This window comes from Molothrus ater, chromosome 32 (genome assembly GCF_012460135.2).
Source record: "Molothrus ater isolate BHLD 08-10-18 breed brown headed cowbird chromosome 32, BPBGC_Mater_1.1, whole genome shotgun sequence".
In the NCBI taxonomy this organism is placed as follows: domain Eukaryota; kingdom Metazoa; phylum Chordata; class Aves; order Passeriformes; family Icteridae; genus Molothrus; species Molothrus ater.
The window spans coordinates 183,119-198,001 of record NC_071659.1 but is presented as its reverse complement, the minus strand read 5'-3'; the positions used below and the strand labels follow the sequence as shown (position 1 = coordinate 198,001).

General features: G+C 49.2%; 1 protein-coding gene across 1 annotated transcript in view; it reads left to right on the top strand.

Annotated features, from left to right (window-relative positions):
* The window catches only part of RAB10 (RAB10, member RAS oncogene family), a 52,141-nt gene that overhangs the window by 30,902 nt on the left and 6,356 nt on the right, over positions 1-14,883 (top strand). The window contains exons 2-4 of the mRNA XM_036405166.2: positions 1,246-1,306; positions 10,978-11,116; positions 14,592-14,681. Of these exons, the coding sequence (XP_036261059.1) occupies positions 1,246-1,306; positions 10,978-11,116; positions 14,592-14,681 (290 nt within the window). The remainder of the gene's footprint in view (positions 1-1,245; positions 1,307-10,977; positions 11,117-14,591; positions 14,682-14,883) is intronic.

The following is a 14,883-nucleotide window of genomic DNA, read 5'->3' as shown; positions in this document are numbered from 1 at the left end:
TCTCTGATTGGATTTGAAAGCCAGGATGGCTTTCTGCATGGAAAGGGGGCTCAGGCCTTGGCAGGGGCTGCCCAGGGAGGTTTGGGGTGCCCATCCCTGCAGGGCTTTAGCAGCTGTGTGGATGTGGCACTTGGGCACTTTCTGTGTGGGTGTTGAATGTAAAATCCTTGTTCATGGTTTGTGCTGGGCTGAGCTCTCAGGGCCTTGGTTTCACTTCTGCCAGGGCCTGGCTTTGGCTTTCCCATACCCAAGGCCGAGGCAGGGATGGCTCTGGACAAGGAGACCAAGCTCTGATCATTCTCCTTTCCTTGCTGGTTAAAGCTTGGAGTGGCTGGAACTGTTCTGCATCCCTGTGGAAGCTCAGGGGTGTGGAGTGAGGCTGCCAGAGCTCCAGGACAACACTCTTAGGTCCAGGGGGGATTGTTGGGGTGTCCTGGGCAGGAGTTGGATTGGATGGGGATTTTTAAGCAGTTTGGAATAAGTTAGAGACAGGACTTCTGAGTTTCTAGATGATGTTATTTATTGTTCTTATTTTTTACATAGACAGGAAGGGTGAGTTTGGCTTCCATTGTTATAGCAGGGCTCAGAAGGTCTCAAGACCCTTAGTTACAAGACTTTTTAAGGAGTTATTGACTAATAAAACCCTGCTAATAAGGATACTTCTGGTTTTGACCCAATCCTTAAATATTTTGTCTTCTGGACTCATGCTACAGTGCAAGCTTTCTTAGCTAATTATGACACACAAACTTCCAGTACTGCATTCTAAACTCCTTGTTTACCTTTGTCACTACTTTATTATTTCATATCTTAAACTCTAAACATCTGAACTTTCTGAGACACTGTGTGTCTCTGCTTTGAACTATAAATCCGCATTCTTGCTTTCAGCACTTAAGTTTGGAAGCCTTTCCCAAGGTCTCAGATCAAATCCTGTCTTTAATTCTGAGTTTTGGCTCACAGACCCAGAGTTCTGAGAGTTCCCTGCATTTTGGATGCCAGCAATGGGTGATCCCTGGGGCTCCTCCCTGCTCAGGGCGTTCCAGAGCAGGTCCCTGGGGCCCTGGCTGTGCTCTGTCCCAGCTCCCTTCCCATCTCAGTGCCCCTGCACATCCCTGCTTTACCTGGCACCTCAGTGGAAGAGGAAAAAAGCTGCTGTTCTGTCTCAGCTATTCAGAGTTCATGCGGAATTGATATTTTTTTTTTAATAACTAAACACTAATTCCTTATTTATGTGCTTGTTTATTTTAGGGATAGACTTCAAGATTAAAACTGTTGAATTGCAAGGAAAGAAGATCAAGCTACAGATCTGGTGAGTAACACAGAGCTTCCTTCAGCAGCAGGTGTTCCTGGGCACAGTTTGCTCTTGCTGGATTCCCTTCAGGGCTGCAGGTTTGCAGCTGTTCTGTGTTTGCACAGGGCTAACTCCACTCCCTGTGTGTGTCTGCAGCAGTAGCTGTGCTTGTAACCACTGGGCCTGGCTGCTCCCTGGGACAGGCTGCTGGCAAACCTCCTGTTGGAGGGGGGGAGAGCATCCTCACAGCCTGTGATTTAGTGGGAAGTGGTTTAAAACTGGAATTTTTAAATTAGGACTTGCCTCCAGTCTGTGCCTATAAATTGACTGGGAGCCTTGCTTTGTGTCAGCAAGAAAATGCAATCCAGGGCTGCACTAAGGCTGGAATTTTCCATGCTCAGCTGTGGAGAGCTTCTCAGCTGGCAGGAGCACAGCTGCTCTGTGGGGATGTCTGACAAGAGGCAAAGCCTCAGCTCCTTCCTTTGAGCTTCCTTTGAACCAGAGGCTTTGCAGCAGGTCAGGTCAGCAGAGCCAGTGGCTTTTCCTGGCCCACGGGGCTGCCTGGGCTCCTGCTCACTCTGCACTCTCCAAGGGCTCTCAGCTGGGATTTGTCCCTTTTGTGCCACTCACAACAACCCCATGGCTTCATAACCTTGGTGTCTGTACATACAGGGGGGTGAGTTCCAGTTTTGGGGGACACTGATCCTTCCAATCATCCCAGAATAATAATCCCAGGATAATCATGAGTGATCTCCTTCCTAACCAGGCATCTGGAGCCCTCCTGTCAGCAGCACCCTGAGGAGGTGTTAGAACTGACAGAGAGCAGGTTTGGATGGGATCTTGGGAATGAGGAATTGTGCCCTGGCAGGGTGGGCAGGCCCTGGCACAGGCTGCCCAGCCTGGATCCCTGGCAGTGCCCAAGGCCAGGCTGGACACTGGGGACACCCTGGGACAGTGGAAATGTCCCTGCCATGGACAGGATGAGCCTTTAGGTCCTTTCCAACCCAAACCATTCCATGACTCCATGATTAAACTGAATAAGAAAATCATCATGAACTGTAAAACCAGAAAATATTGAAAAATGAGGATATTTAGGTCTAAAGAGCAAGATGGAATGAAACTGTACAGATTGTGGTGTTTAGTGCCTTGGGGAAGTGGAGTTGGGTGAGCTGAGATTTACACAGTGGCAACTTTTAAATATCACAAAATTGGGAAGTTGTGGCCTGAATCTGCTGCTTGTTTCTGCTGGGTTCAGGTTGCACATTTGAAATGAAACTTGGGAAGCAGAAAACGAAACTCCCACAGAAAAAAAAAAAATAAAATGAAATCTCAGTGTTGTGTTTGCCACTTCTCCTGGAGCAGGAGGTTTCCCAGCAGTGGCTCAGTGTCCTTGGAGGTGTTTTGTGCAGTGCATTTCTATTTCCCCACTGCTTCCTGCACTTGCAGGAGCTGTGCAGCATTCCCAGAACAATGCAAGGCAGCAGCTGAGTGAGCAGGGGATGGATTTAGGGGAACATTTCCTGTGTAAAGGCTGCTCTGGATCTGCAGTTGGTTTTATTGAACCTCAGGAGATTCCCATGGGCCACTTCTGGAGTCCCTCTGTTTGGCCCTGTCCTTCAGGTGTGACACCACACAGCACAACAGCTCCTTGCCTCCTCCTGGCTGTGGAAAAGGGCCCTCTGACAGTCTCACTGACCTCTGAAATTATATATAGGACTAAGGCAAGAACACAAAGGTCAGGCTGAATTAAAACCTGCCTGGGGTGAGAAGTAACTCAATACTCAGGAGCTGTTGGAGCTGGGGTGCAGCTCTGTAAGGAGCAGGCTGGATCAGAGCTCTCCTGCTGCTCCAGATGGAAATGTGCCTGCAAGGAGCAGTGAGGGACACGGCCCTGGCCTGGCCTTCCAAAGAAATGACCTCATCCAGGGCAGATCCAGCAGGATGTCCAGGTTCTCCACCAGGGGAACCACTGCATGTCAGATTCTGGCTGCAAGCAATCCAGGAGCTGAGGATCTCCTTGGCTGGGTTATTTCCAGCTCCTGGGACAGTCACTAGTGATGAGTCCTCTCTCTCCAGGAGCTGTGAGAAAGGAATTCATACACATTTGGGACTGGAAACACTTGCAAAGTCTGGGAACTGGAGGGGTTTGCAGTGCTGAATGGCTGGAAGATGATTCACACTCATGGTGCAGGGAAGGAATGAAGGACCAGAGTGAGAGATCCAGGAGAGGATGGTGCTGGCTTTGCTGAAGGACTTCAGAGGGACAGGGCAGTGGAGCTAAAACTTGACTGTGATACCACACATTGAAATGGAAACCAAAAGGCTTTGGAGTTCCCAGAAGTGATGAACATCGTGGAGCCATTGGGAAATGAAATGGGGTTTTCCTGGGCAGGAAGTGAGTGTGGCAGTCCCACACAGCACAGGTTTGATCAGCACTGCCTGGGGAGAAAGGGACTTTTTTAGGGAAAACAACTGGCAAAATGAGGGTTCTTCATGGTGTCAGAGCACATCTTGAAAATCCTGGATATCCTGAACGGGTAGGGAGGGTCTGATAGAACTTGCTGCCTTTTTCCACCACCAGAACATCAGTTCTGGCCTGAGGCTGCAAAGTGGCACGTGGAAAACACCAGGAAATGAAGTTTTGCTGGGAAACTCCTCATGGGAGGTAGGGGTAGCTGCAGGTGCCCATGGACAGGTTCCTAAGGGATTTCACAAGAGCCTGGTCAGGTTTGGACTCTCCAATCCACAGAGGGGATCCCTGGTTCCAGAATTCTTTAATCTTTAGGAAATGGAAGCTGGGAAACCTCTGGGCTGCCCAGGTGCAGCTCTGAGGGGCTTGTCAGGAGGCACCAGAAGCAGAGCTGGGTTTGTCATCCAGGCAAAGCACAGGCTCAGAGGAATGGAACTGGCAGCTAAAAATCTATTTTTTCCTTTTTTTTCCTACTTAGCTGCTCCTCCAGCTCTCCTGTCTTTAATGACATTTGTGTGTCAGCCTGTTTTCCTACAGTCTTCCTGACTGATTCCAAATTTTAGGAGCAGCTTTATGTCTTTAGTGTGCAGCTCCTAGCTGTGTGGAGAACTCTAAAATAACATTTTTTCTCCCAGTACATCTCTGCTGGCAGCACATTTACACGGCCAGAGAAGTGTCCTCAGGATCTTGGTTGATTCAGCAATGAGCTGGTGTCAGAAATAAGCCATCCCAGGTGTGGGAATTCCCTTGGATGTGCAGCTTCTGCTGTTTAGGGAGCGTGGTGGTGACCAGAGCTGCACACACCTCCACTCCCCAGGTGCCCTCAGCCTCATTAATTTCTGCAATTACCCCTAGAATGACTAGGGGTGAATTCTGTTTGCTGAATGATGTTCCTCTGGCATGGCAGTCCCATAAAACAATTGGAGAATTCACTTGTTTTGGATTTCTCATGATGGGAGCTGGGGGTGCCATGGAGAGAAGGAGACTCAGGGGTGCCCCCATCACCCCCACACCCCCTGGAAGGTGCCTGTGCTCAGCTGGGGCTGGGCTCTTTCTCCAGCAGCACTGACACAACCAGAGCACACAGCCTCGAGCTGCACCAAGGGCAATTTAGGCTGGATATCAGGGAAAAGTTCTGTACAGAAAGGGTGATAAAGTTCTGGAATGTTCTGCCCAGGGAGGTTGTGGGGTCCCCGTGCCTGGGTGTGTTTAACAAAGCCTGGATGTGGCACTGGGGGCCAGGGGTGAGTTGAGGCGTTGGGGATGGGTTGGACTCGATGGTCTTGAAAATCTTTTCCAACCTGGTCATTCTGGTCATTCTGAGAATTTGGGGCCTTTGGGAATTCCCAGGGACCAGGGAGGTGGTGGTGTCACCATCCCTGGGTGAGTTTAACTGGGTGCCAGGGTTTCATTGAGGTGTTGGGGCTGGGTTGGACTCCATGATCTTGAAGGTCTCTTCCAACCTGGTCATTCTGGGAATTCTGGGCATTTTTTTTTCCTTGCTGAGTATTATTCAGAAAAGCTGAAATTTGCCAGTCATGAGATACCTGAAAGAGCACAGAACCCCAGGATCACTGAGGTGGGAAAATCCCTCCATGGCCATGGAGTGCAGCTGTGCCCAATGCCCACCTTGTCCCCAGCCCAGAGCTCTGAGTGCCACATCCAGGCCTTGCTGGGACCCCTGCAGGGGTGGACATTCCAAACCCCCCTTCCAAGGCCTGAGCACCCTTTCCATGGATCCAGCCTGCCCAGATCCCTCTGCAGAGCTTCCTGCCCTCCAGCACATCCTCCCATCCAGGGTACCCTGGCTGAGGGTGCCCTGAGTGCCCTCCCAGCCCATCCATGAAGGTGTTGGGCAGGACTGAGCCAGCCCTGAGCCCCCTGGTGCCCGTGCCCAGCTGGATGTGCCTCCATGCCCAGCTTTCTCCAGCCAGGAGTGCTGAGCCAGGGACACTTTTCCCTTTGGGAAGGGAAATCCTCAGCCCGGTGTTCCCCAGTCTCTCCAGTGCAGCACTGAGCTGCAAATGTAACAACATTGGGACAGTAATAAGATTCTTGGGGTTATTTTGCTAGGAATTACTTGCTTTCATATGTTGAAGAGCTTCATTTTGAGCCACGTGGATTGGCAGGATGCTCACAAATCACCAGATCTAAATCTCTTCTTGCTGCAGCCATGTAAATCTTTCATCAATAAATCATAATGCATTTTAAGGTTTCTTCAGTCTCTGCCAGGTCAGCTGGAAAGCTGTCCCAGAAATTCCTTTCTCTCCAGGTTAAACCTCTAATATGATACAGCTTATGCATATTTTAATGTTGGCATGAGAATAATTCAAATAGATTTTTCACTTTCCTTGAGCATCTCCTTTCCCCAGTCCCACAGGACAGCCTCCTTTGTCTTCACAAAGCTGAACATCCAAGCTCCCTCCCTTTCCAGCTCTGTTTCACTCTCCTTGGCTGTTTCAACAGTCCTTGCCCACATTCATGGCAGCTGGGAGAGTGAGCCAGTTTGTGCCTACACCCAGAGGTTTGAGCAAAGGGCTGGGAGCCAGGGCTGCAAACATCCCTGCGTGCCCCCAGTGGCTGCTGCAGTTTGCCCAGGGTGGATCCAGGCCTCGTGGGCACCCAGAGAGCCATAACTCATTTCCTGTCTGCCTCAGGCAGCTCTAATCTCCAGCCATTAGGAGTTATCTCTGAATAATGAATGGAGAACCCATTAACCAGGGGAAAGGGCAGCTATAGCATCTATTTCAAAAAAAAAAAAGAAAAGGGAAACACTCCAGGTTCTTTGCTTCTTCCCTCCCCAGCATTCTTCTCTTCCATTAGCTGAGCTCCAGTTGCCAGAAAAAGCAGTGGAGGAGTTAACCAGGGAGTCAGCTGTAGGATGTGACAAGCAGTGAGTAGCAGCTCCGTGCTGCCTACTCCAAGTTGGTGTAAAACCACTCAGAATTGTTCCTGTGACAGCTGCTGGCCGTGGCAGGAGGGAGGAATCACAGATCCCAAAAATCTGCTGGGGTTGGTCAGGCTCCTCCAGCACTGTCCTGCTTGGTAGGAGCCAGTGGGAGGGAAGGTGCTGGAGAGTGGGTGCAGAGAAAATAATGAGGGTGTGAGGGGAGACACTTTGCAGGAGTTTGTCCTGAGTGAAGGAAAGGATCCCTCTCTCTCTCTCTCTCTCTCTCTGGGATATGCTAGGAAAGCCATCAATTAAATAATTAAATTCCTCCAAATCACTTCATGGAATCCCAGAATTGTTTGGGTGGGAAGGGACCTTAAAGCCCATCTCATTCCCAGCCCTGCCATGGCAGGGACACCTCCCAGTGTGCCAGGGTGTGCCAGTGTCCAGCCTGGCCTTGGGCACTGCCAGGGATCCAGGCTGGGCACCCTGTGCCAGGGCCTGCCCACCCTGCCAGGGAAGAGTTAACAGCTGGGACAAAGGGAGAGACTCTGCGTCTTTTATGGGAGATAAGCCAGAAAAGGTGAAGCTGTAAAGTTTAAATCCAGTCAAGGAGTGGATTTAAACTAATAATAATTCCAGCTGCTCTCAGCCAGCTGGAGAAATGTCACTGGAAAAAGTCCTGTGAAATTCAGTGCAGCCAAATGCCAAGTCCTGGACTTCAGTGTGGGATGTCAGAGCTCCTGGTGGGGCCAGGAGTGGGGTGAGGAAACCTGGAAATGTCCCAGTGTGGGGCTGCTGAGGCTCCAGCTGAGTGTCCTGGGTGTTTCTGGGACATGGGCACGGGGAAGAGTCCAGGGGCAGTGGGAGCTGGGGCTGTACCTGAGCCCTTTGGCCAATCACACCAGGCTGGGGAAGGTTCCAGCAGCACAGCAGCCATGTCAGGCACAGTGTGGGATCCCTGGGTGCTTTGTGGAGCTGGGAGTGGGGTCAGGGACCTTCTGAGGCCACAGGCAGAGGTCCAGGCCTGGCAGGACATCCCTGGCACAGGCTGCTGGGGTTTGGGACCTGCCTGTCCCCTCCTCTGCTCCTTGGCCTTGTCCTGGTGTCACCAGGAGCAGATGGACATCAGTGGCTGAGTGTGCTGGGTTGTGAGCCAGGAGCTGGGGCTCAGGGACACACTGGGCCTTTCTGGAGGGGTTATGGAGTGTGGAACCTTGCTTGAGTCCAGTTTAAATTTGGGGACACCTTGGAGTCTACCTTGTCATGGAATAACTGAATCATAGACTGGTTTGGGCTGGAAGGGACCTTAAAGTTCATCCAGTGCCACCCCTGCCATGGCAGAGACACCTCCCACTGTCCCAGGCTGCTCCAAGCCCTGTCCAGCCTGGCCTTGGGCACTGCCAGGGATCCAGGGGCAGCCCCAGCTGCTCTGGGCACCTGTGCCAGTGCACAACAATTCCCCATTCCCAATTTCCCACCCAGCCCTGCCCTGTGGCACTGGGAGCCATTCCCTGGCTCCTGTCCCTGCAGGCCTTGTCCCCAGTCCCTCTGCAGCTCTCCTGGAGCCCCTTCAGGCCCTGCCAGGGGCTCCAGGCTCTGCCCAGAGCTCAGTTTTTCCCTTTCACCCCCAGATCTGCACCCCCCAGGATTTGTGTGCTGAGAATCAGAAGCCCAGCCCGGAGCCATGGCAGGCAGCAGCACCTTGGGATGCCAGGATCCCAACTGGGTTGGGTGGGAAGGGAGCTCAGAGCCCCCCCAGTGCCAGCCCTGCCATGGCAGGGACACCTCCCAGTGTGCCAGGGTGTGCCAGTGTCCAGCCTGGCCTGGGGCACTGCCAGGGATCCAGGCTGGGCACCTGTGCCAGGGCCTGCCCACCCTGCCAGGGCACAATTCCTCATTCCCAAGATCCCATCCAGCCCTGCCCTGTGGCACTGGGAGCCATTCCCTGGCTCCTGTCCCTCCAGGCCTTGTCCCCAGTCCCTCTGCAGCTCTCCTGGAGCCCCTTCAGGCCCTGCCAGGGGCTCTGAGCTCTCCCTGGCTCCTTCTCCCCTCCAGGTGAGCACCCCCAGCTCTCCCAGCCTGGTTTTAGCCCTGGAGCAGCTCTGGTGGCTCCTCTGGGCTCTGTCCAGCAGCTCCATGTCCCTGTCACATGAACGATGTCACTGCAAACTGTCTGTAAAGCTCCAGTCCCTGGGGTTTGTGGCCTCTGAAGGACACTGCAGAATGTGCAGTTAATTCTTTCGCATTAATTCTCAGTTTATTGTCAATATTCAGCTCATTCCCAGGTTTCTTTAAGCACATCTCATCCAAAATCCCAGGAGCAAATGGCAATTCCAGGCTGTCACTGATGTTTTGTGATCAGTTTTCAGCATATTGCTCACACACCAACATTTAACAGCACAGCTGGAGTGATGTTCCACAGCCTTTGATCAGAAATGGCAGAATTTATGTTTGCAAGATCAAGTTAAACAAATAAACAACAAAAAAAAAAGTTTTAAAGTTTTATCAGGCTGATCTGAGAAGAAAATTCCTGTCAGGGTTAAGTGTGAGTCCCAAAAAGTGTTGGGTTCTTGTCTCTGTGGATCCACCCTGCTCCGTCTGTGCCATATGTCCTGTTACTTACAAGTAAAATATTATTTATATTTTATTTATATTATTTATATTTTATTTATTTTATTTATATTATTTATATGTTATTTCTATCATTTATTATTTACCTTATAAAATCAAGCCTTACTAATTCAACTAAACTAACAACTAACAGAAAAAGTTCCTGTTAAAAAATCGTAAAAATAAAAATCAATTTACATAACAATCCATTCTTATTAAAAAATACTCACCTATAAAAAAGAAAATTTTACCCATATAAAACACTCACTTTCCAAAGAACTAAAAATGTAAACTACCTAAAACAATTAATACAAGCATACACTACTACCAACCAATAAACAAAATAAAATAAGTTTCAATAAATTACTAACCACTTAAATTCAAACCCAATACCTTCTAATATTCTTATAAATATCAACTATTAAAATAAAATAAACTATTAAAAGAAATAAAGATTTAAATGAAGTAAATTTAAAATGTTAAATTATGTTACAACTATGTAAATAAAAATTTAAAAATTGTAATGCAACTATGTAAATAAAAATTTTAAAAATTAAATTTTTAAAAATTCTCTTTAAATTATGTAAATAAAAATGTTTAAAATTATATTAAAACTATTTAAATTTTTTTAAATTATATTAGAACTATGTAAATAAATATTTTAAAAATTGTATTAAAACTATGTAAATAATTTTTTTAAAAGTGTATTAAAGCAAAGTCAATAAAAATTTAAAAATTATGTTACAACTATGTAAATAAAAATTTTAAAATGTTATAAAACCATGTAAGTCAAAATTTAAAAATTACATTTTTAAAAATTATCTTAAATTTATGTAAGTAAAAATGTTTAACATTATATTAAAACTATTTGAACAAAGTTTTTAAATTATATTCGATCTATGCAAACAAAAATTTTAAAAATTTATTAAAGCTATGTAAATATTTTTTAAATTATTTTTTATCTATGTAAATAAAAATTATATTACAACTATGTAAATATTTTTAATTTATTAACACTATGTAAATCAAATTTTTAAAAATAATATTACAACTATGTAAATAAAATAATTTAAAATTATAATAAAACTATGTAAATGAATTTTTTACAATTTATTAGAACTATGTAAATAAAAATTTTTTAAATTATATTAAAGCTATGTAAAAATTTTTTAAATTATATTAATATAAATAAAACATTTTAAAATTATATTTTAACTATGTAAATAAATTTTTTAAAAATTTATTAAAACCAGGTAAATAAAAATTTTAAAAATTATATTACAACTATGGAAATGAAAACTTAATAAATTATATTTAAACTATGTAAATAAAAAATTTAACATTTATTAAAACTAAATTAAAAATTTAAAAATTATATTAAAGCTATGTAAATAATTTTTTTAAATTATATTACAACTATGTCAATAAAATTTTAAAAAATTTATTATAAGCATATAAATAAAAATTTAAAAGATGAAATTTAAAAAATTATCTTAAAACTATGTAAATAAAAATGTCTACAATTATACGAAAACTATATAAATAAAAATTTAGAAATTATATTAAAACTATGTAAACAACTTTTTAAATTTATTTCAACCATGTAAATTAAAATTTTAAATTTTTTTCAATTAAAAACTGTTTTAAAAATAAAACTATTCTACATAAGAGCAATGGCTTGTCCACGTCCGTGAGGAGCCTGTGGTGTTTCCCCAGGGACACGGCGGGGCAGGAGCGCTTCCACACCATCACCACCTCCTACTACCGAGGGGCCATGGGCATCATGCTGGTCTACGACATCACCAACGCCAAGAGCTTCGAGAACATCAGCAAGTGGCTCCGGAACATCGACGAGGTGAGAGCCACAGCTGGGCCAGACACCCCGAACCGGGGCCAGACACCCCGAACCGGGGCCAGACACCCCAAATCGGGGCAACACAGCCCAAACTGGGGCCAGACATGAGCCAAACCTGGGTCACACAGCCCAAATCGGGGGCACACAGCCCAAACTGGGGCTGCACACCCCAAACTGGGGCCAGACACCCCAAACCGGGGCCACACACCCCAAATCGGGGGCACACAGCCCAAACTGGGGCCAGACATGAGCCAAACCAGGGCCACACAGCCCAAACCGGGGGCAGACACCCCAAATCGGGCGCACACAGCCCAAATTGGGGCTGCACACCCCAAACTGGGGCCACACCCCAAACTGGGGCTGCACACCCCAAACTGGGGCCAGACACCCCAAACTGGGGCCAGACACCTCAAACCGGGGCCACACAGCCCAAACTGGGGCCAGACACCTCAAACCAGGGCAACACAGCCCAAACCGGGGCCAGACACCCCAAACTGGGGCCACACACCCCAAACTGGGGCTGCACACCCCAAACTGGGGCCACACAGCCCAAACTGGGGCCAGACACCCCAAACCGGGGCCAGACACCCCAAATCGGGGGCACACACCCCAAACTGGGGCTGCACACCCCAAACTGGGGCCAGACACCTCAAACCGGGGCCACGCAGCCCAAACCGGGGCCAGACACCTCAAACCAGGGCCAGACACCCCAAACTGGGGCCAGACACCCCAAATCGGGGCAACACAGCCCAAATTGGGGCCAGTCACCCCAAACCGGGGCCACACAGCCCAAACTGGGGCCACACACCCCAAACTGGGGCCACACAGCCCAAACTGGGGCCAGACACCCCAAACCAGGGCCAGACACCTCAAACTGGGGCTGCACACCCCGAACCGGGGCCAGACACCTCAAACCGGGGGCACACAGCCCAAACTGGGGCTGCACACCCCAAACCGGGGCCAGACACCCCAAACTGGGGCCAGACACCCCAAATCGGGGGCACGCAGCCCAAACTGGGGCTGCACACCCCAAACCGGGGCCACACACCCCAAAGCGGGGCCAGACACCCCAAACTGGGGCCACACAGCCCAAACTGGGGCCACACAGCCCAAACTGGGGCCACACAGCCCAAACTGGGGCTGCACACCCCAAACTGGGGCTGCACACCCCGAACCGGGGCCAGACACCCCAAACTGGGGCCACACAGCCCAAACTGGGGCTGCACACAGCCCAAACTGGGGCCAGACACCCCAAACTGGGGCCACACAGCCCAAACTGGGGCCACACAGCCCAAACTGGGGTCACACAACCCAAACCGGGGCCAGACACCCCAAACTGGGGCCAGACACCCCAAATCTGGGGCCACACACCCCAAACTGGGGCCACACACCTCAAACTGGGGCCAGACACCTCAAACCTGGGCCAGACACCCCAAACCTGAGCCAGACATGAGCCAAACCTGAGCCAGATACCCCAAATGTGAGCCAGGCATCCCCACACCTGGGCCACACAGCCCAAACCGGGGCCAGACACCTCAAACCTGAGCCACACACCTCAAACGTGAGCCAAACATGAGCCAAACCTGAGCCAGACACCCCAAACCTGAGCCACACACCCCAAACCTGAGCCAGACACCTCAAACATGAGCCAGGCATCCCCACACCTGAGCCAGACACCCCAAACCGGGGCCAGACACCCCAAACCTGAGCCACACACCTCAAACGTGAGCCAGGTATCCCCAAACGTGTGCCAGACATCCCACACCTGAGCCAAACATGAGCCAAACCTGAGCCAGACACCCCAAACATGAGCCAGGGATCCCCACACCTGAGCCAAACCTGAGCCAGACACCCCAAACCTGGGCCAGACACCCCAAACATGTGCCAGGCATCCCCAAACCTGAGCCAGACATGAGCCAGACATCCCGCACCTGAGCCAAACGTGAGCCAAACCTGAGCCAGACATCCCAAACCTGAGCCAGTCATTCCACACCTGAGCTCCTGTGTGTGGTGTTTTCAAGGTCCCCCATCAGAAGAGGAAGGAATGATGAATTTGACTCCATGTTCTTAGAAGGCTAATTTATTATCATATCATATCAATCATATCATATCATATCATCATATCATCATATCATATTATATATTATACTAAAGAATAGAGAAAGGATACTTACAGAAGGTTTAACAAGGTACTAATGAAAAACTCGTGACTCTCTCCTCAGAGTCTGACACAGCTGGCTGTGAGTGGTCATTAAGTCAGAACAATTCACATGAAACCAATAAAAGAGTTTGTCCCTCACCCTTGCTGTCCCTCAGCCCATGGATCCAGGCTGTCCTGGTCCCTCTCAGAGCCCCCTGTCCCCAGCAGATCCACATCCCCCCCTGGGGCTGTCCCTGAGCTGGGCCAGGCTGGTGCCCTCCATGCCCTGAAGGTGTTGGGCAGGACTGAGCCAGCCCTGAGCCCCCTGGTGCCCGTGCCCAGCTGGGTGTGCCTCCATGCCCAGGTTTATCCCAGCAGAGTGCACCTATCTAAGCCAGGATCAGCCAGTTTCTGCAGAGAATGCCATGGGAAGAGGTGCCAAAGGCTTTAGCAAAGCCCAGGCAGATGCATCCACAGCCTTTCCTTCCTCCATTAAGGTCACAGTGTCACAGAAGGAGATCAGGGTGGGCCAGCAGGACCTGTCACAAAGCCAGACTGGCTGGGCCTGATCTCCTGCTTGTCCTGCACGTGCTGTGTGTGATCACAGCCCAGGTGATCTGCTCCAGCACCTTCCCCAGCTCCTGGAGTTCCTTCAGTACTTCCTGGAGCCTGGGATCATCATAATTCCCTGCAGGCTGCCCAGGCAGGGGTGGAGTCCCCATCTCTGAGGGATTTAAAAGCTGTGTGGATGTGGCACTTGGGGACACGGGGCAGTGCTGGCCAACCTGCAGTGAGACTGGACCTCCCCAGCTCCCCAGGACTGATGAGAAATGATCGATATTCCCCCTCCAGAGAGGCCTGTGCTGCAGGGAATGGATCTGGGCTGATCTGGGATTCCTCATCCCTGCCAGGCTGGCACTGCATCCTCCTGCCCCACACCTTGAGGAAACAGCAACCCCTCCCCTCCCTGCTCCCTTTGGAGACCCTGCCCTGTTCTCTGGTTTCTGGTTCCCTTCTCTCATTTCTCTCTTTGGGTCCTGCCCCCTGTTTTCCTCCCCAGTCCCTTTTTCTCCCCTGGCTCATCCCTCACATTGTGCAGTGACAAAGTGGAGAGGAAAAAAGCCATTAACCAGTGCTAGGAAGTCATTAGAGGCTGGGGTTAATGAACAGCTTGTTGCTCTGCCACTGCAGTGCATGGAGCTCCATCGTGGGCAGCTGTAAATGTCCCCAAATTGCAGGTGCAGGTGGTGGCCTGGCCACACCAAAGTGAAGCAGGTATTTTGGGTGTGAGGGGGACATGTGTGACCCTGTAACCCTGTGCCTGTGTCCTTCCAGCATGCCAACGAGGATGTGGAGAGGATGCTGCTAGGAAACAAGTGTGACATGGAAGATAAAAGAGTTGTCCCTAAAGCAAAAGGTGAACAGGTGAGTATCCAACAAAAACTTCTTTATCCAAGTCAGCAAATCACTGCCAAGACTTCTGCCTGCTCCAGGGGGTTGGGATGCCCCAGGGGGGTGTGCCAGGGAATGAATGCAGGAGCTGATGGATGTGAATCCTGGGAATGTTTGCTCAAAAACTGCCATGAATGGAGTGAGCTCAGCTGCAGTTTCTGCTTCTTTTGAGAAC